Raw genomic sequence first — 22,194 nt, 5'->3', positions numbered from 1 at the left:
TAAATCTCGAGCGGTGAACAATATCAAACTATTAATCGTGTTTTTAGTAAATTACTTCGATTTCAGCCGGTATGGAGGGGTTATGATCCTAGTCATGTACTCAGAAAATTTCAAAAAAAAGCAATCATACTTCTGAACGCATATAGAACTACGTGAATGAGTAGGTTCATAGCATTCCAAATATTTTTCAACATTTGAAACATGGTAATAATAAAATAAATAAATGAAAAAAAAAGACGTGGAATAGAAATACTGTATATCTAAGTTCATCGAAACATTCACTTGAATTATTTATACACATTATCACAGAGATTGCATTCGTAAATAACAAGATAACGTAACACCAAGTTACTAAAAAATTTTTTTAATAAAATTGAATTCGAAAATTCGTTGCTTTTAGAAATCGAACGGATTAAAAACATTAGAAAACCGAGCTTATGAAAATAATAAAAGTAAAAAGTAAAACATAAAAATTGAAATGAATTTGGAAGTATAAAGTACAAATTACAAAGTTGGTAAAAAAAAATCGGAACGTGTTCACGCACGTCTCTGAAGTATATTGTATGTTTTTAGTTTTAGAGAATAATCCACATTGTTATTCTCTGCGAAGATTATCCAGACGTGCTTGCAAGTCAGCATCAGCATCGCTTAATGCACCGCCCCCTCCTCCACTACCACCTGCTGTCGGAACTGCTGTTTTTTGAGATACGGATAACGAAGCAGAGGCCGGATTTAAACCAGATAATTGATCGTTTAATTGTAAACCAAGTTCGTCCAATACTTGAGAAACGATTTGATCGCTGAAATAGAACAATAATGATGATACGTTTAATTAAATTCAACAGCAGTTTTAAAATACGTGTTTCTCGCAATGTTACAAATCGAGTGTAAAACTACAAACCTCTCTTCTTCATCGCCTTCGTCGCCCATAGCTTCATCAATAGCGTCGTTCATAATTTCCTCTTTCATATCCATTACATCACTTTGCTTCTCAAATTCTTGTAATATTCTTTGAATCTGAGGTAAATTCATTTGCCTAACGAAGAAAAAAATGCATGTTAAAAATTGAAATTCACATTCTTTCAACATCTCGAAGGAAAGAAAACTAGCAAAAGATATAATTTCGGTATACCTATTCATATTTTGCATAGCTCTGGTAACTCCGCGCATAGCTCCCGCCATCGCATTTTGCGATCGAAGGGTTTGTATTTTCAAACTAACGCCTTGAATATTTGCCTTCATAAGCGTAAACTTTTTCTGGTATCTGCGAGTCCGCACAAGATCTTTCGCCAAAATTCTCACAGAATCCTGAAACCACAACGAAATACACAGATACGTTACAAATTATGAGCATTTTTCAACTCGGATGATGAAATTAAAACAAAAATCACCATTTGCCCATCCTTGGCCATTTTTTTGATTTCCTGAATCAACTTTTTCTCTTGTACTCCCATATGAGCTTTTTCTCTATCTAAATCTCGCATAGCTTTGTTCAACACTCGTTGATTCTTCCTGAGCATTTCTTCTGGAGTCATACGACGACCGAATAGCCACTCCATTTTGATATTTTATCACGTTATTTTGTAGCTGAAAGATGAAATTATATAACGTAATTAGCATTACAATACTGAAGATGGGGCGTAATTACCAAATAAAGAGGTGAATCATCGTCACTTTGTTCATGGGTAAATAATTGAAATTGAAACGCCATTAATTCAAATTCATGGTTGAAATAAACATACCTGTAGTATATTTTGCTTCGATGGTGGTGAAGTGAAGGTTCAGAACTTCAAATTATCTAAAATTAATTAAAGATTATACGAGCAAATTGAATTAAAAGTTTTAATTTCTTCAGAACTGAGCAATACGGAAAACAAAAGTGATAAGTTCACTGATTATACTGATAAGAAATGAAAAACAAAAAAATACTTGGCAGAATTTACGACAGCAGCGCTAGAGAGCGCTAGTCGACGAAGGGGTACATTGAAATTCGGCAACGTTTCAAAGGCAACGTTGCGAAACACAACAGTTTCAGGGACGTGTTATATTCGTATCAGTATTTTCAATAAAATTTTGTAATTGATATGAAATTGTGATGTGAAAAACGTAATATTTTCTGTTTAAAAAGAAATAACTCGCAGTTAATTCTCAAAACTTGATGAATTTGTGTCTCTCGGTTGTTTCCCACACTTGGAAATAGAACATTTCCAAAATTATACTATGATATTGCCAAGTATTGAGATTTCATAGGAGTAAAATGGATTCAATACAACCGCCCACTAAACCACCTAGGGGCGTGAAAAATGCTAAAGAAACGGTAAAATTTGTATTTATTCTTTAAATATACGTTTCCTAGGATGCTCTTTGCCATTTAACGAATCGTCAAATGTGTTTATTTCTTTGCTTTAGAGTGGTTTATTGATGACGGTGATAAGAACATTATCAACAAGTGATTCAAACGAACAACGTGATCAAGAACGAACCAAGTTGGAAAAAGATTTCAAAAAAAGTAATCAGCAATTGGAAGAATTAGTATATACTCATCACGATGACTTGACTCGTGTTATGAACGTAAGCATTCCATTATCTGCTCACATCCTGTACCGGAAGGTTGCCGACAATTCGCGATAAACTACGTTGTCGATTGCTTTTACAGTTATTTGGTCGCGTATCATCTCTAATATCACAGTCGAGACTGCAAATTCATTCCGCCAAAGATAATTTGATCGCCTGTAAAAAGCTACTCACTTGCCGTCGCGAAGAACTGAAAAAATTATGGTTAGAAAGCCTCGAATATAAATACACTTTACAAATATTGAATGAAATGTGAGTATTTACTGTTATGCTGAGCTCTTTGTAGCGTCGATTACAACGAGTTGTTATATTTTCAGAGAGCAAATTACAGAAGTGCCATCTCAATTAGTCAATTGTTTATCTCAAAAAGACTACGTTCAAGCTACGCATTTACTAACGTCTGCCATAAATACTAGTGATAATAAACTCAAAGATGTAGTTGGACTGCAAGAATTAAGGATTGAACTCAAGTCTAAGAAACAGGTACCGTATTCCGGTCGTTTTCTTCGTACTCAGTTAATCCTGTGGTACATATTTAAAATCTCCTTTTGTTATTAGGAACTTTGTACCAAACTGTTGGAAGAAATGAAAGAACAAATATACGTGAAATCGACCCAAGAAGTTATTATATTGAAACGTCAAGGATCGACTAGAGATTCGGTAGATCAACGTACTCCATTGGCCATAAATCGTAAAATCACTCCTAGTAAAACTCCTGTTCGACCTAGAAAATTACTCGATGTTCCCAGTTCGAGTATAAAGTACGTTATTATTCGGGCTAATATCGTTTTTCAATCCGCAAGTACCTAATTCGGAAATTTGTAATTTAGAGATAAAATTCAAAAAAGCGACACTATCGAGTACACAGATGATCCGGAATATGTGATGAGTAATTTAATCGACTGCGTCGTACTTTTGGATAAAGTTCAAGATTTCTTAGAGGTAGAAAAAAAAAAAATTTTAATTAGAGTATTTTGTGTTGTAAGCATTTACGATGTTTAATGGTGTGATTTTTCTGCAGGAAATTAAACAAAGTACTCAACGCGAGTTGGCCATCTTAGCTATTCGAACTACCAAAGAAATATCATCACATGACTCGCCGAGCATATTGTTGGAATTCTTCCAAGTATTAACAGATCAGTTCAGAAAGGTTATAGATGCTCATAGATTCGTTTTGGAGTATTTTAAAAAGAAATACAATACCAATTCTGTGTACGATGTGATGGACGTTTGGTTAAAAATTCAGCTTGTGGTCAGTTTGAGCAGTATTTTATGGAATTTTGTTTGAATTATATTGCTATATCGTTCGAAATTATCGTATTGTAGATGCAGCAATTACTAGCTGATTATTTAGACGTTCAAAATATCAAAAAGACTGAACAATTATCTGCTGAGAATTCGAATCTGGTGAACGGAGAGCAATACGATATCAACTCATTTTTTTCCAAGAAGAAACCCCAACGGTAATAAATAAATGTAGATGAAATGATTCTTTCAAATGGACAAATAATTATTTACTTTTTGTTTGATTACAGAACGATTAAAAGTCCTCTTTTTAAATTCGATAACGCTGCTCAGAGTAATGGTATTTCGATGTCACATTTCAAGGTTTGTAGTTTTCTTCTCGTGTGAAAATATCAGCCTACGGTATGTTTCGAAAATCTTTCTCGAAGGCTAGAACTTCATAATTGTGGTTCATGTAAACTTGATACGAAGAATTGTTCAAATATGTATTAGTTTGGAATTTAGCCTCTGAAAGGAATCTCGAAACGTTTACGGTGGATAATTTTTCAATTCAAAACTCATTCGTTTTTTTTATTCCTAGGCTTATGAAAAAGAATTTGGCAAAGAGAAGGTATTATTATGCAAACCATCTGCAACCTACATAACTCAATTATTCGTACCTTTATCGAGATTTTCCGAAGAAACGGAAAGATTGGTCAATGGTGCTAACTCAGAGTACGTTTCTATTCCTACCTTTAATAATTTCCTTTTCGTTGAAATTAAACCCTGTGTATTTTCCACCACAGTCAACCGAGTAAACTGAACGTATTCTTGAACGACTACATCGGTAAAGTATTTTTGGGCAAACGTCACGAAGAAATTGTGGCCAACGCTGTTGGTGAAAAAGATGGATACACGACTCAATCCAAAGATCTTCCAACCATATTAAATTCGCAAGATCCATCTAGTCCTCTGTAACGCTGAATCTACAACTACCGAAGAACTGTGTCGGTCGACTATGAATATTTTTTTTAGGATTTTAAAAATCTGAAGGCAATATTATTGTATTGATTACATTAATAATACGAAGATATTTACCGATCTACGAAGCAGATTAATATGTGATTACTGTTATGTTATTTTTATTATGTATTTTTTTTTCTACGAATCTTGTATTGTTATCTTTTTAGGAAGTATGTTATATAAGAATACATGAACGTTATTCTCTTTTTTAAAAATCTTTTCGAAATATTGTACCGACATATTTTTCTCAACCTAATTCTACATTCCTACGCGAGAGACATAAATTTTCTTTAACTCAAGTTCTCGAAGAAATTGTTAGCTATCTTTTCAGCGTAGGAAAAGGTGGTTCATATGTAGATTTACTAATCGATAAATAGTACTCGCATATATATGAGCATTCGAAATAAATAGAAAACGTTTCGGTTTCGGAAATCAACCTTTGTAGCCGGTCGATAACCCGTCTATTTTTCACGGTCGTCAGAGCAGTGGAATAGTTGAAAAAAATCAACTACGGTTACTTACCTACACCTCGAATACGTTTCGTTCAAATCAAAATAGTACGTTTATGCAAATGAAGGTGTAAATGTAATTGAAGTTGGAAGTTTTTTTCCCTTTTTAAAAATATTTCTGCAGAACACACGACACGAATCAATTAAAAAGTCGGAGTTAATTTTTGTATGGTAATTTTTGCCCAGACTTGGCGCTAGCATTGAAAATCGTCGGAATCTTGGAGAAAACAAAAATCTACGTTGATTTAAATTTTATTATGAAATTATTTCATTATTAGATAGATGTCTTTCGACTCGAGTTATCTACTTACCGGAAATTTAAACGACCATATTTTTATTTATTTTTAGCAAAATAATAATTGATAAATTAGACAGCTTACTAATTACTACCGAACTGAAGATTACTTTGTGATGACATGACGATGACAAATGTAAAGCTAGGTATACTCGAGAATTAATTAATAAAAATTAATTTATCAAGAAATTAGCGGAAGTGTAAAAATGAAGCTTTCATTTCTTTATTGAGAGAAAATTATTTCAAACTAGGTTGAGTGAAAAGTGATGAGTTTTTTATCAAGTTTTTGTCTTGTTCCTCGTAAATATTTTGAAAGAAATCGACTCCTTCAAAAGGAATAGTATTTTACCAAAGAACATTATGAATAGGTAATCATTTTCTTTAGGTCAAACGAATGATGACTAAATTTAACTCGCATTGTCATTTGTCAATTAAATCTATAACATGGACATTAGGTACCTTATAATTACACCGGTCGCTTCTTATACACTATACAGTATACTAAACTTACCTATACCTACCTACTGTAATGAAACGTTTATAGGAAAACAATCGATAAAAGTTAATTGAAATAGTGCACTGGTAAACAGAATATTTATATACTTACACCGATACTTACACAGATACATACATAGTAGATGAAGTAGGTATTGGTATTATTCGATTGATTCGACTTTTTGGATTAGTATTACATGATAATAATACATATAGGGTGTGATAATACCTATATGAATGTACCTACATAAGTGTAAATTGGATTAATTAAGTCGTTGGCTTACAATCATACGTATGTATAAGCTTCCGTATGAATTCCTAATGAGATTCGAGACGAAGACAATTTCTTTCTTAATTTAATATTAATTAATATATTGTATAGATAACGGTGTCTCGTTTTTAGGCTCTGACATTGAATATGATACACGTTCGATAACCGACCCACATGAGGAACGTTTTACGTTAACGGAAATTTATATCTTCAATTAGGATAGTTTTTCAAACAACGTTGTATGCGTAAGTATATAAGTGAGAATGCTCACTGCTCAGCATATTATTCATCGAATCGATGAGAAATTTTTCCAATTATTATTGTGTTGATTTGGTTTGATGATGAGGTACTTCATGATATCGAGTTTTTTCTTCAAATTTCAAGTTAACCAGTACCTTACCTACGGAAGTTGATTATCTACTCTTGGAATTCTCTCTTTCTCAAACTTGAATTTGTAAACTCATTTATTTAGAATACAAGTATGTTCTACTAGCATGAATTGAGCAACATTAAATTACTTACGTCAGCTTATGCGGTTGAATTTGTACATAGGCTACAATCTAGAAAAATGTATTAAATTTTGATTCCTAAACCTTAGAATACTTTTGAAAGAAAAATAGGCAAATGTTTCGCACAAGTTGATTTCTATTTCAGTGCCAAATCATCGAAATAATCAATTTATCATGTTTTTTGTTTTTTTATTATGCCTGAATTTTAATTTTAATTTTTGTTGTTGTACTAAAATGATCTCAAAAAGGCTCGGTGAAAATTGATGTTTTTTAAAATCAAATATTCAACCTACCACGCCAAACATTCTGAATGCTGAATGGCAAAGAAAAGTAGGTAAGTGCTTCATTAGAAATTTTAAAAAAGATTGAACGCATTATACATACCTAGATACCTACCTATCTTATGCGGTTTTTTACATAGGAGGGGGAGGAGGGGGGATTGCGTAAAAAATATCATATATTGTATTGTTTTTACCATCAAGTAAAAATCATTTTTGAGAAATTTTCCTCTACCTACGTCTTCCCTCTTAAAAAATAAAGAAATTCACGTTCTTATTCCAAAATAAGGACGAAAAAAATTGAAAGTCGATCCGCTGTACCAGAGAATATCAAGCAAGATTGATAGAGCATGATTGTCTCAAAACCCTTGTAACCAAAATTTCAGGAATTAAATGATTTTTGACGAATTCTTGCGAAATGCGAATTGAAAAAATATCAAACCGTTGTTTTTATGGTGATTTTTCGGCTTTTATTTTTTTTATTTTTCCAAACGCACAAGCAGAATAAATTATAAACCAATGCGAATAAGTAAATCATTCAAACTCCTCGTCTCATTTAAAAAACTACCTACCAGTTTTAAGTCATTTTAGAGCTTCCAGCAGATTTTCAATCTTTCCCAGAAATTTGAAGCTACTATGGAAGGAGCAAAAATGATCTCAAGTCCTATCCCTATAGGTACCTTTGGTTGAGGTTGAGGCTCAATGGGCACTTTCTCAGGCGTTTTAAGTGGATACCAGGACATTGCAGGATGTCAGGACAAACTCGTGAATTCTAGAAAAATTTGAAGAAATTCAAATTCTCAAAAACGACACACCATATTATTCTTTACACTTATAGACCTAAAACTTTTAGAGCAATTTGAAATTTTTCAAAAAAAATTGAAACTATGCTGGAGGTTCCAGAATGCTTTGAAACTGGCATTTCAAAGAACGGGGTTGGTGGGAAGGGCGGAGAATAAAGATTGAAATGAAGTAATTATTTACACCGACTGATTTTGTTTCATAAAGAAAATTTGAGGAAAAGTTGAAAAATTGCCATGGAACAGTTTTTAAAAATTTTTTGAATATTCAAAAATCCTAAAAATGAACTTTGGCCTTGAAAATTCTGGTTGCGGAGTTTTAGGACATGTTTTTTCGATCTAGCTGGGTTTCGTTGAAATTCAAAAGTATTAAAAAAATGATTCGAAACATTGAAAAATGTGAAAAAAGAGCCGAGAATTGAAATACGTTTTATTCTAAAGTTTGAGGATTTATGAGAAAGATATTCTTTAAACGACATTGAAAGTTAAATCGTAGATATGCTGACTAAATTAGTTCGTTTCCTTTTCCACAATGTTGCTTTTAAAAACGTCAAAAATTTTGTGTTTTATTTTTTGGATTCTTCAAGATTAAAGGTTTGGTTCAAGTTGATAAGTACATTGAGAGAGGAGAAGGAAAAGGTCGAAGAAGGAATTAGGTACCTAACTACCAATAATTAAATCTAGCATAAAACACAGTATTTTATTTACTTTTTTAAATAAAGTATGTATAATTTTTTATAATTATGAGTATTCGATGACAGTAAGAAGAAAGTCATACGTTATAAGTCTCATTTCAACTTTATATCCTTCTTACAATTGTAACTTTGGAAGGCAGGTATTTCGATCAATTTGACACCTTGCTAGACAAGCACGCCAAAAGGGCTTTCCTTCAATTTTTGAGTCCTTGCCCATCTTTCTTATGTGCGTCTTGCGGGCATTTCTTTATGGGTTGTTCACGTAATCATACCTTAACTGTAGTTAAAGGAGTACTAAGCATATCAGCACCGCTGAAAGTGTAGTAGTCATATCCTACATTATATTCATCATCTACGTTAATCGCTACAAATACTATTCGGTTGAGTTCTTCAAACCCTCCTGGATTATAAACAGGATTATTTAATATTGTATAGTATTTTTTTTGGATAATTTGATTAATAGCTTTCTTAAGAATAGTGGTGGATTTATTCACTAATTGCTTCGGTTCAAATATGATGGCATTTTGACGATAAATAATTATAATATCCGAGGTCAGGCGTTGTCCTACCGCTTTGCTGGATTCTGCCCTGATCTCAGGCGCTCCAGTAAGAAGTATCCCATGTGCAAGGTACAGATCATACAACGCCATATATAGAAGGGTATCCACAAGCTTCTCGCTTAAATGGACAGTTGAATTCGTTTTTATTGCATTCGTTATTACTTGAAAACTGTCAGAAAAATTTTGCAATTTCACTTTGATGTCTTCATGGGATTGAAAATCCATATTCTTAATATATTTAGAACAATCAGCAAATAATTTGCGTGAAAAATGGAAAATTAAAGACATCTCCGATGTCATCCGATAGATGATTTCTTTTTCAACTTCTCTATTTGGTATCTTTACCTGGATAAAACTATAAGATTCATACTTTTGACTGCTTACTAAATATCCCTGTTCTAACAATATATTGAAGAATAGATCTATGACTATTGGGTCTGCATCGTGCGGGTATTTTACATTATTTTTCAAAGAAAGTATATCATTGGAAGTTAGAGATCGCCTGTATCCTATTTCACAGGTTTTGCTGCCATGTGTAAGGCTCCAAAATTTGTCATGAGCATATGTATTCCGGTAAAAACAACTAAACGTTTCTACAATCCCAGTCTGTACCCAATATGGCTCAATTTTTCCATTTGATAAAAATTTAATAATTGACCATGGATTGAATCGTTCATTATATCCATTATAAAACGTGGTAGCTTCATTTCTCAAGTTCTGATTTACAGAAAACTTGTCCATTAGGTCTTCAAATTCTTGCTTTGAGAACCCGTAATACTTGGAAAACACACTGTTTCTATGAAAAGGCAACTTTTCTACATTGCGTAAAGGTGACGGAATATTTGGGGCAATTTGAAAGATCCCAGTAATAAATCCTTTTTCAATAAGGCCGGTGTTATCTTTTAAAAGATCGTTCAAGATATCAAAATAAAATCTGATGTTGCCGGGGTCTGTATTATATTCATCTTCCATATAGTGAGATGCGACCCCATCATATTCATCAAGCAAAAATATGGGTTTGGTACCAAAATGTATGAATAAATATTCGGCTAATTCTGGAAGTGCTCCAATCACAGCTGAGTCACGCTTTTTACTAAAATCTTGTGTAATCCACAAATTGCATTGATGTCTTTGCGGCTCTTTCAATTTGGGATTTTTACAAACATAGTCGTACTTCAAATATGCTTCGAGAATCATTTCTTTGCAATCTTTTATTCTATTTTCTACATTCGATCCGTTAGATCCAATATACTTTCCATTCAAGCGTATCACCGGATGTTTCCCAAAATGCTCATTCATAAAATTTACCTGACTCAGTATTTTTGTACCTTGAAATAGGTTAAAGTTTGGCGTATCGGTAACTGGATCTGTTACATAATTATAAATCGTTACTGGTTCTCCTTGTGCATTCACCTCGAGTTCAAAAAAACACTGAATCATGTCCAGATTTACCGTTTTCCCAAAGGCCCTTGGTGCCGTGACAACCACACTTTGATGGTCATGTTTGAAAAAATCATGTATCAGCATGGTCTTATCAACGAATGTATTCAAATGCCGTATTGTTTTAAATTCGGGTTTAAAATCCCCAGTTTCAGCTCGTTTCCCATCTCTATCTACTGGTACAAATGCTGGTTCTGAGAAATAACTTCCACCTTTATCTACTGCTGCAATCACAGGTTCGCTGAAAAATTTACTTCCGCCTTCATCTACTGCTGCAATCACTGGTTCGCTGAAAAAATAACAAGTGAAATAGTTATACGCTTCAATAGGTATGATAATGAGTTAGGCAGCAGGTACTAATTTGTTAATCACAGATTTTGCGTTCTAACGTAGGATTTGCATGAAATTTTTTTAACCCGTACAAAGGTTTAAATCTAAAGAGCAGGCAAAAATTCATCACCTGTCAAAATTTCAAGTGCTAAAGTGACTTTTTCGATTTTTGGTGAATTTTCAAAAATCAAATTTTGATCAAAGTGTGGGGAAAAAAGCAACATTTTACCAAATTAACCTAAAAAGTTGAAATTTGGGATATACCCTATTTTTGACCTTCCAAATCAATTGAAAACTGTTTTCACCCGTTTTGAGCAGTTCTGAAGCCTCCAGAAGATTTTTAAAAATCAAAATTCCCACAAAATTTCATGAAATATCAAAAATGGAAATGGAAAGCAGAAATCCATTCCGCAAACTAATTTCAATTCATTACTAAGTCGACTGCAAAAGTGAATTTAAAGTCGTTTTGGAGTCTCCAGCGATTTTTAGAAAATTACTGGAGTCTCCAGCGATTTTTTGAAAATTACTGGAGCCTCCAGTAGATTTTTGAAACTTTAAATTTTCCCAACATTTTATCAAATGGACATGAAAAGCTAAAATTAACTCTGCACTCCATTTTAACACCCTCTGTGGACGACTTCAGGTGTGTTCAAGTCATTCTGGAGCCTCCAGTGACTTTTTGAAAGGTTTCATGACGTGTTTAGGAAAATTGAAATTTTAAAAAAGTAGCTGGAAGCTTCAAAACCACTTGAAACCACTGTGCAGTCGACTTCATTGTATTTATAAATTAGTTTGCAGAGTAAATTTCAGCTTGCTTACCCCATTTGATGAAATGTGAAAATTTCAAATTTCAAAAATCTGGTGGAGGCTCCAGTAATTTTCAAAAAGTTGCTGCAAGCTCCGAAATGACTTGAACCAAGCGGAAATCGTCTTCAGAGGGTGTTAAAATTGATGTGCAGAGTTAATTTTCGCTTTCCATCTCCATCTCCATTTGAATTTTGAGGAAATTTCAAGTTTCAAAAATCTACTGGAGCTTCCAATAATTTTCAAAAAATCGCTGGAGACTCCAAAACGACTCCAAATTCACCTGCAGTCGACTTCTTATAGAATTGAAATTAGTTTGCAGAATGAATTTCGGCTTATACCAACTCCATTTCATGAATAATGTTGTGGAAATTTCGAGTTTTAAAAACCTTCTGGAGTCTCTAGAACTGTTAAAAACGCTTTGAAACAGTTTTCAATCGATTTGGCAGGTCAAAAATAGGGTATATTCCAAAATTTCAGCTTTCTAGGTTAATTTGGTAACATTTTGAAAAAGTTCACGTTTTTGAACGGAAAAATATCTAATATTCAAACGAGGTATCACTTTAAAATAAATTTAAATTATATTTGTAAGTAATGAGAATTAACATTACTTTTCTGAAGGAGGAAACTCCGATGTTTGGTAGTTGTGCGGTGATGAGCCTATTGTCAATGCCTCGGCATTCGATCGCGTCTTGCTTGGTGTAACACCTGTCCCATGAATTCCACTAGTTTTGAAATTAGTTTGTTCAGTAATACCGTAATTGAAGGCATTGCTGAACATTAAAGCGGCAATTAATCTCTTCTTATTTTTTTTCGTAAAAAACTTCATTTTAAAATACGAATAACTAAACACTTTCACCAGAGTATTCGCAATGGACTATAGTACCTATTCCTCGATCAAAGTATTTATAATAAGTAAGAATCGTGCCGCGTTGAGAATTCATCATCTCATATCTACTTTTCGCTAGATTCGAATAATTTGATTATGAAAAAATCAATATTAAGTAGTTCTTTCGAAGAAATGAAATAATCAAAAAAATACCTACATCGATTTTAATCAACGTGATAGCAACTTTCATTACAAATCGGGGAAATGCTATATATTTTTTTCAATAAGCTCGACTCTTCGTAATTTGCCTTCGTTGATGAACCAAAACGTGTTCAAATAATTGCTTAATATGCTCGTAAATCATGATTACTCAAATTTATCTATCAAATTCCACGCAAGAAAGTTCGTAGAAATATGTAGAATTTAATCACATAGGTATATATAACAGCTCAAAGACATGAGGTCGCAATTTTTTTTTTTTTAATGCACACAGTTCATCAATCTAGCGAGGAGAACAGCCTACACGATTTTATTGAAGTGTTCGGGTGGAAAGTCAGACAAATATTCAGGAAAATTAAAACTTGGTATAATGTTCTTTTTTGACATTTTTTTTTCTAAAATTGCTCTCCTAGTTCAGTTAAAAATTAGCAGAATGCAGAACTCAACTTGAAATAAATTGGGGAAATTTTTTTGCGCCAAAAACTACTCCCACCGTTCCACATTTGCGCCCCGTAACACAGTTTTTTGCGTTTTTCTCGTTCGAAAATTTAACTCTCTACAAAAAGCGTAAAATTTTATGTACATAAACTTTTCAATCTCCATTATTGAAAATGAAATTAGGTACACTTCAGTGTTTTAAAATTGCCGCATTAGCATTCATTAACTTATAACAATCTATTAATACGTTACAAAACATCAATCTAGATGCTTAAAAGAATACGCAACATAATGTTCGAGTACAGGGGAAAAGTTTTTCTCAACAAATCTATTCCGAGTTATAGGTACCTAATTTACAAAAATAAAAAATAAAAAAAAATAACGATCAAGGAAAAATATTTAGAAACCTAAAGTTTTATCATTTTATGTGTTTAAATCTGAATTAAGCACAAAATCTAGCTGGTAGCTGCTTATCAATTAATAATTTATTCAGATGAATTATGAAAACTTAACGACTACTTTCTACATTTTTTCATAGCTTGTCAATTTTAATAGTAAGAGGTAAATTACTTATGCTGTTACAGTTTTCAACGATATACAACATTATCTCGTAGAATTTGATTTCCGTTCGTCTACAAAGACCTAATTTCGTAATTAATTTGTTCGATGACCCGTTAAAATATACCTACCTAGAACCCAGACATTATGAATTTTTAACTGACTTTATAAAATTAAAATCAACTTACAACATTCTTACTGCAGATAATAAATATGTAGGCTTAGGTATCAAATAAAAAATAGATACTTTGGAATCGAAACGTATAAGTATGAATTTTTCCTCGCCTTATATACGCATCTTATCGACGCGCTATGCAGATAAAATAGATATTATTATGATGGAAATTTTACACGTCATTCAAAAGTCCTGACATGGTAAATATTTTCTTAATGTAACGTCAATGCAGCGAATGTTACGCGTCAAATTAACACGCTAACTATAGAGAGAGAGAATGAAAATGGAATGTATCGACGATAACGAAAAAAGACTTCGATATAATTCTCTCTACAAAGAATTGGTTACTTACTTTAATATACCAACAGAACACACGATATGATCACGATGTCTGTTTTTCAAAGCTGGACTGAATTATGAATAAATAAAAATTATAATTTTTGAACGAAGAATATTCTCTATGGTAAACTCAGAATGCATTTTACATGATTTTACTCGGAAAAATGCTTCTAATAATAATTTTCAAATGTTTATAGGTAAACGAAAAGGATGATAAAATATTAATTCAATTAATTTCGAAAACAATAACATCAGTCAAACAAAATGATTTCATTTTGATATCGATGCGTCATCAGTTGTTCATTTTCAACAAGATCGAAGAATTCATTTTCATGGAATTTTCATCATTACCTACTTGAAGAATACAAGTGGGAATTTTGAATAAATTCATCCTTCCAAACATACCACTGAATTCAGCGTCTCAAGACACAGGAATAGAGTATTTGAACTTTGAACTAATTGAACCGGAAAAGTTGTCCCAATCAACGATACATACACTACTTGATCACAATATCGACATAAAATCTCAAAACACTACTCGAAAGAAATTTTTTATTTCATCAAAAAAAGCTCATCTACGGGTACATTCTACAAAATTACATCACCATTCTCAAAAAATAATACAAAAAACAAAAAAAAATACTACAACAACTGCATAAATAATACTAATTTAAGAATATAGGTATTTACAAAATTTCCATTAAAGTAGCCATTATTTAAAGCATTCAGTTCACTTCAAAGCGATGATACTGTACGATTAATAAGACTCCATTCCGGTGATCCCTGATCAATATGTAAATTACTCGCGAATTCGTTTGAATTGCAAATAATTCGGATGTTAACGAGAAATACTAAAAAGAAGTAAAGAACGTATTTCCTCAAACGCCAGAAATACCACCTTTGAGAAAAAATAAAGAGGCAGAGAGAAAGGAAAAAAACCAATCGTCGATGATTTGAGAAACGATTCTTGGTCAAGCTCGACTACTGCCTTCTGAACAGTATTAACATCTAAAATAAGTTCATACCACTCAGAAGGGTGGCGTCGGGTCGACCTTTTAAAACGCCTTTGGTAATTTCCCTCGATAGTGTTACGTGATGATCAATTATTCGCATGCACTACTCGAAACAAAATGTAATAAAAAATAAACAAAAGAAGCGTTAATGTAAAATTATTCGTAGGTTTTTCAGGAACGGTAAAAATACGAATGAGTTTACATTAAAGGAAATAAAACAAGATAATGAAACATGTCTTTATAAAACAGGATCGCATGTGTAAAGATTAAAACCTGGTTTCAGGTTAATTTAGGGGTTAATAAAATTGCCTAGTTCTATAAATGAAGGTAGGTAGTAGGTACAAGGTGTCCCATCAGAACCTCGAATCCGGAATCTTGCTTCAGACTTCGTGAATTTTTCTAAAAATATCAGAATGTCTGGCCTTGACAAAATTTTCAAAATTAAAATGCAAAACTTCGGTACGATTTCTCAAAATTTTTGCAGAACCTTCAGCATTCAGTTTCTCAAATTCAATCCCCTCTCCCTCCTCTAAAAATTTAAGGCTGTTTTTTGAATATTCCTATTCTTAAAGTAGGTAATTTTCAAGAACGATACACTTCCTTAAATCGTAACTTCCTCATCAAACTGAACATTTTTCGTCCGATTTCTTATCATATGCAAATTTTTCAATTTTCAAAGTATAAATTGAATTTTTAAAGAATTTTCAATGAAAAATGAGACTTCAAAGCCAAATATTAAACATTTTGAATTATTTGCAGTATTTTTATAAACAAGGTAAGTACCCTATGTATCTTCAACAAAAAGTGTTCACAATCGTGGTTCAAATTTTTAGCCACAGCTTTCTCCTATATTTTGTTCACAAAATTAATACATAAGCAAATTCCATTCAAAATTCGCTTTTTCGTTATCCCCTCAGTTTTGAAAATATGCAACTTTCTTCAAAAATTTTAAAAATTATTTCCCCTTCACAATTTTGAAATAACCTTCTTGATAATTCACGTAAGTTTTTTGTTTTTCTACATATTTTTCATAAAAATCCATTTCCTTTCATCAAAACTTTGCCCCTTGCTCTAAAACATCTTCATTTCTGATTGAAAGCACATCCAAAGTTGTAGGTTAGAAAACTACGAATATCGTTCTTACTTTTCGATCCGACATTTTCGATTTAACCCTCCCTCCTCCTATTTCAATTTTTGAAATTGTTCGCCAAAAAATCACGATGAAGCTCTTTTTTTTACATCGAAGCTACGCAGCACGATGAAATCAAATGAAAAATTCTACAAACGTTTCTGCAGGTGAGTTTTGATGGACTGAAAAACGAAAATATAAAATTTTAGCTCACCATCTTGAAGAAAATTCAAGCTCTAAGAACTCCTACTGGTTGAAAATGGAGCTCTTTTGTCGATCTGGAACTTTACTTTATTCTTCTTCGAGTCAAAGATACAATTTGGTCGAAGAAATTTTCAATTCGAGAAGGACCATCGTAGAGAATACTGTGAAAGCAGAGGGTGTTTTCAAGCTGTGGGTTGGGTTCATTCAAAAAAAGAAACTTTTGGAAAAAGTGACACTTTGTCATAATGTTAAGAGAGTTGAGAATTTTTTGGTACGTCAAGTTTAAAAATTGAAAATACGAAGAAATTTTTCTTCAGTATAATTTTGAAAAACAATTTTTCTGAAATGTCAAAAGAATTATTCAATACATAAGAAATAATTTTAAAACAATTGAAAAATAAATGATTTTTTCCCCAAGAATTCAAGATTGAAAAATGCATTAAAGAATCAAAAAAATATGAAAATGTTTTTAAGCAACTGAAAAAGTTTTTCAAACTATAAAACTCAAAATTTTAAAATTCACAACAAAAAGTTATAACAGTGCTAATTAAAAAAAAATGTTTTACGTACAAAAATAATTTAAAGAAAATACAAAAAAAGAAAAAGTTTTCTGATAAATAGGTGAGAGTTGATGAAATTGAGATTACATTCTTATACATACATAGTAGGTATTTTGCTGAAATATTAGACTACCAGAATTTCTTGGTATTTTAACAAAAAAAGTATACTTTTTAAGAAAAGCTCAAAAAAAGACTGCAGTATTTTTTTTTAATAAGAAAAAATGCAGATATTGAAAAAAAAACAACAAAAAAAACATTAAAAATTGGAGCACTTTTTTTTGTTTTAATATGTAAGAAAACAAACCATCAAAAGGAGAAATAACTAGGTTTACTAAAACGTCAAAACAAACAGTTTTCTAATCGGTACTGGCTCTGGTCACGTGATAGATTAGATGGGAATATTTATCCTGAGTAATCTTACAATTTAAAATTGGGAAAAATTGATGCTTTTCAACGATTCCGATTATCTTATGAAATGGGGCAAAGAGGGAGAGAGATGAGCTTTCAACAATCTCGAATAAAAAATACAGTCTATGGGACACCCTGCATTTTCAAAAACAGCTAAAAAGTGAGCGTGCCAACAAAAATGCTCTACGTGAGTTAAATACTTACATAATAAATAAATACAATGTACAAAAATTACCTTCCTTTTTTCTAAATCCAAAATTCCAATCGAATGGAAATCTGTAAAACACAACTTATAAACTCATCTTATAATAATATTACTCGTATCTCTCGCACCAGAAAACTTTAACAAATTCCAAACTGTACGACAATACTCGCAATATCTATCATCTATTTTTATCGCAAATACTAACACTACAATAACGCTATTTCGCCAAATCAATGACGACAATGATGATCATCCCGCTGTAAGACACGCAACAAGTTCCACCTTTTGAACAGTATTAACCATATTAGAAACCAGTTTATACTCTCCAAAAGAGTGGTCCTGTACTGTATCAGTGATGTCTTCTCCATTGTTGGCAAATTCTTGAATTTGCACCTGCGATACACGGCTGTGGTGTGGGCTGTAGGGATTAAATCCTGCAACAAAAACAAACAAACAACTAAACTTTAGTATCTAATGAATAAAAGAAACCCTATGTATATTTGTATTACAACAATAAACGTGTCATTTCCAAGATAAAATTATCTAATCTAAAGATTTTACGAGCGAACGCATCTTTTAGGGTAAAAACACTTCCTCTCTGTACCTGACTAAAAAAAAACAATGGGCATCGCCTATTCACCTATTTGTCTATTTGACAATGGTGATGCATCAGCTGTTGACCGAGTGAAAAAAAGAAGGCAAGCAGCGGTATTGGTATCGATATCGGTCAAAATGTATTTTCGCTGTACAATGTATATTTAAGCGATGTCATTCGGTTAGGCTGATGTGTGCTTTGGGACCGAGTTCATCTGATTGGCACGTTTTCGGACATAATTTACTACTTTAGAGAGACGAGTATGGCCTCTACCGCATACCCCTCGACCCAACGTGTGATGTGGTGTCATCGCGAGAAACGCCAACTTACCAACTTTATAGGATATGGACGGTATATTCCCCCTACGCTAATCTAGTTTAATTTCGGTATTACTCTTGCTATATAATAAGCCTATTATGACGGTTAATATTCGCCAGCATTGTTGTTAATGAACGCGTACAATAAAACTGACCGATGGACGTTTTTCGAATGTATACGTATAGAATAGAGCGATACTTCTCGTATATCAATAACCTAATAATTCTGTTTCATATTGGAATTGGAAGGGACAGGAAAGTTCTCAAATCTATTCTCCAAATTTCAGCTTCTAGACCAACTCAAATGAGCTTCGGAAGGGAGAAGTGTCTCGAAGAATTTTGCAACGCTTGATTCATGACACAAGATTTCTCAAAGTCAATGATTACGAAAAAGCGGGCCCTCTTCTCTTCTTGACAGATCTTGAGACAATTTTCAATTTTCAGAATGCCTACAATAATTGCAAGATCACATACCACCCGCATAAAAAAAATCATCGCATTTCTCAACCATTTTTTATCCAAGAACTGTATAAATGCCTGAATCTGTTAAACCCTTGACGTCATAACTAAGTCACAGACAGTTGTCACTGCTCGTTGCCTGAGCCTTCTATTCAACATAAATCATCATTGCCTGAGAATCCTCAGAGCATTAACATTTTTGACTCGATTTACAACACGTCCTGTATACCATACCATCTAACAAACAATATGACACATACAACAGACAAGATATTATCACAGAATTCATCTAAATATGTATGTACGTGTATTACACGTTGATCTCCCTAGCCTACTCTTTCTGCCTCTGTGGCTCTGCCATCATCGCCACTTTCCGCAGATGGAAAAATATTACACATACTCGTCGCATAGCGTCATAGACAGATTATCTGATATCCCTGCTACTGCTCGCTTCGTCTGTATTGATGGTTTCTTTCCTCTTTGTCACTCTTACTGTCTGCACTGCTCGTACTTCTTCACACTCTGGACGAAGCTGAAACCGAAGCTTCGTTTACGCGTCTTCAAATACGATTTAAACAGGGTTTTTTATTAACATGATTATACACTGTGTATTATGGAATGCTTGGATGAATTACTTAATGTTCAGCACATGGTGCACGTATGAATGTGTATAATACGTATCTCATGCTAAACAGTCAACTATCCAGAGGATTTTTAAATTTAGCTTTCAGTCAGTCAATGATACATACATATAATTTTCTTTCAAAATTTGAAAGTGAGAAATTATTGGCAATTCCAAAAGTCATCACGAAGGAGGTGCAAAATCTTCAAGAGCGAAAAATCGTTTTCCGAAAAATTTTCTCCCTAACTGACTAATTTTTCCTACATTGAACAATTTTCTCGAAGGTATGTACGTAATACGTTATAATGCGGTCTTCTGTAATTTGTTTGTTTAAATTTCGAACAAATGATTCTTAAAAGTAAAAAAAATGATAAGATTTGATCCCTAACAATTAAGGTTTTAATTCTCGCTGTAATTATGTATTTAAAATCTCACTTAAAAAAAAATTAAAACTCGCGTAAAAATCGATTTGAGTGATAAAAAATTTGATTTCCACTTACAACAAACTTCGAATTCCATCATTCAAAAAATGATCGACTGATTTACTGAACATTTTTTTCAAAACGTCGAACCTGTCCTTCAAGAAGTGGGATACCTATTTAATTTTCATGTCTTTGGAATAGAAAATTCGAAAATTTATTCAAAGTAATTGAATTTTCCATTATTGACAGGAAAAGTAGCCAACTCAAGTTTAAAAACGTAACGTCCCAGCAAAAAAAAATTCGGAAATTCAACTTATTAAAAAATTAAAATTTCCAAAGTTTTGAAAATTCGTCAAAAATCAATGAAAAATGATCTCAGGCAGCTGCAAATTGACTAAGGGAATTCGAAATACAATTTTTCCAAATGCTCAATATTCATTGAAAGCAGAACCGAACGCCTAAAAGGATTCTTTGGTCAACTTCAGTCATAATGACAGTAAATTCACACTGAAAAATTAAACACCTTTCTTCGAAAACTGAAACCTACGTTTTTTTTTCTCTCTTAAAAATATCAAAAATTGGCAAAAAATCTTCTCTATGTCAAATTTGAATAACTTTTCATTCCATGATTCCTTCTAAAAATAATCAAATTATTCATTTCAGATCCCCCCTTGCCCTTCTCTACGCTCAACAAGAAAAAACTTTCCAATATGCAGGATTTTCAAGGATCTTCCCCTCAGCTCTCGTTTTTAAAATTTTACCCAAAATTGCACGATCAGCACGCTCTTTGTTTCTTATCTGAAAGTCGTCGACAAAAATGTTCAAAAAACGAACCAATTTTTCTACATATCTTCCTGAAAAGACAAGAAATTGAAGATAAAATCATGACCTTTGACAAATAGAATGTTGACATATATTCAAGTTGATAAAAATGAGGAAAAATTAAAAAAAAATGGAGGGAGAAAAATTGAAGAACTGAAAAAATGTACTTAGGTCTTTTTACCAGGAATTTTTACAAACGTTTCAATTCGGGCAACATTTTTCAAATATTTTAGAAGAGAATTAGAAACAAATGAAATCCCAAAAGAAGAAAATAAATGGAAAATGTTACGAGTATACACAATAGAAAAAAAACATTTCTTTTTTCGCAATAAATAGGACTGTTTAGAATCCATGCTACGTTCAAGTTTCTTGTTTTATGATTTGGGGAGGGGGAGGCATTCAATAGTACCAATCCCCTTCCCAACTGTATTGAATCTGAATCTAATTTTACTACAACTTTCAAGACTCGATAAATTGAAAATGCAGCCACTTTATTCGTCGATATTACGAATCAATTCCGCCATCATGCAATACTCGTAATCCTGAATTTCCGAAATGAACTAGACCAATTTCTGATCAAAAAAAAGAATGAATAGAACCATCTAATTGATTATTTTGTAAAAAAAATATCCTCGATTTATCATTAAAATTAAAAAAAAAAGAACATAATAAACCACTCATATCAACCTTTCAAATCGACGCTTCGTTGTGATCCATCTTGCGCAGCATAATTACCTAAGTACATTTCACGTTTAAATATTATGAAACGCGATATTTCATTAGATTAATAAAACAGTCAACACAAACCACTCAGTTGTTTTAAGAACTCCCACAAAAATTTTGAATTATGTAGCTCGTAATTTTGTTCTCTTCACAAAACGATAGTTAATTTCTGATACGATGGATATATTTTTTCTTTCTTGAAATGCCAACAAACACTCGATGTAGGTACAACCTCTACAACAAGTCGAGTTTTCTTCGCAATTCCGCTCAGTTCATTTCAATTGCTACTTTAAAATTACAACATATTAGATTTTTTTTCTATAAAATGACGCAATCGATAAAACAATGCT

The 22,194-nt window shown here is 32.5% G+C and overlaps 3 protein-coding genes across 3 annotated transcripts; 1 reads left to right on the top strand and 2 right to left on the bottom strand.

Moving 5' to 3' along the window:
• Positions 1–239: 239 nt before the first annotated feature.
• Positions 240–1,903, bottom strand: LOC135836207 (charged multivesicular body protein 2a-like). The gene is made up of 5 exons (XM_065350880.1): positions 1,743–1,903; positions 1,392–1,587; positions 1,133–1,308; positions 902–1,036; positions 240–800 (listed from the first exon to the last, which is right to left on the bottom strand). Exons 2-5 carry the CDS (start codon positions 1,557–1,559, stop codon positions 596–598), a joined length of 684 nt encoding a protein of 227 aa, XP_065206952.1. The 5' UTR covers positions 1,560–1,587; positions 1,743–1,903; the 3' UTR covers positions 240–595.
• A 155-nt stretch (positions 1,904–2,058) lies between these two features.
• On the top strand, positions 2,059–5,036 carry Sec8 (Secretory 8). Its single transcript, XM_065350879.1, has 11 exons — positions 2,059–2,317; positions 2,410–2,571; positions 2,657–2,826; positions 2,892–3,057; positions 3,133–3,335; positions 3,405–3,516; positions 3,596–3,826; positions 3,901–4,037; positions 4,110–4,182; positions 4,400–4,533; positions 4,605–5,036. The coding sequence occupies exons 1-11, from the start codon at positions 2,258–2,260 to the stop codon at positions 4,774–4,776; spliced, it is 1,620 nt and encodes a 539-aa protein (XP_065206951.1). The 5' UTR covers positions 2,059–2,257; the 3' UTR covers positions 4,777–5,036.
• Positions 5,037–8,664: 3,628 nt separating this feature from the next.
• Positions 8,665–12,784, bottom strand: LOC135836205 (uncharacterized). Its single transcript, XM_065350878.1, has 2 exons — positions 12,419–12,784; positions 8,665–10,962 (listed from the first exon to the last, which is right to left on the bottom strand). Exons 1-2 carry the CDS (start codon positions 12,634–12,636, stop codon positions 8,940–8,942), a joined length of 2,241 nt encoding a protein of 746 aa, XP_065206950.1. The 5' UTR covers positions 12,637–12,784; the 3' UTR covers positions 8,665–8,939.
• Positions 12,785–22,194: the final 9,410 nt, after the last annotated feature.

The sequence above is a fragment of the Planococcus citri genome, chromosome 2 (assembly GCF_950023065.1).
Source record: "Planococcus citri chromosome 2, ihPlaCitr1.1, whole genome shotgun sequence".
Taxonomy (NCBI): domain Eukaryota; kingdom Metazoa; phylum Arthropoda; class Insecta; order Hemiptera; family Pseudococcidae; genus Planococcus; species Planococcus citri.
The sequence above is the reverse complement of the archived record's forward strand: the minus strand, read 5'-3'. Positions and strand labels throughout refer to the sequence as shown.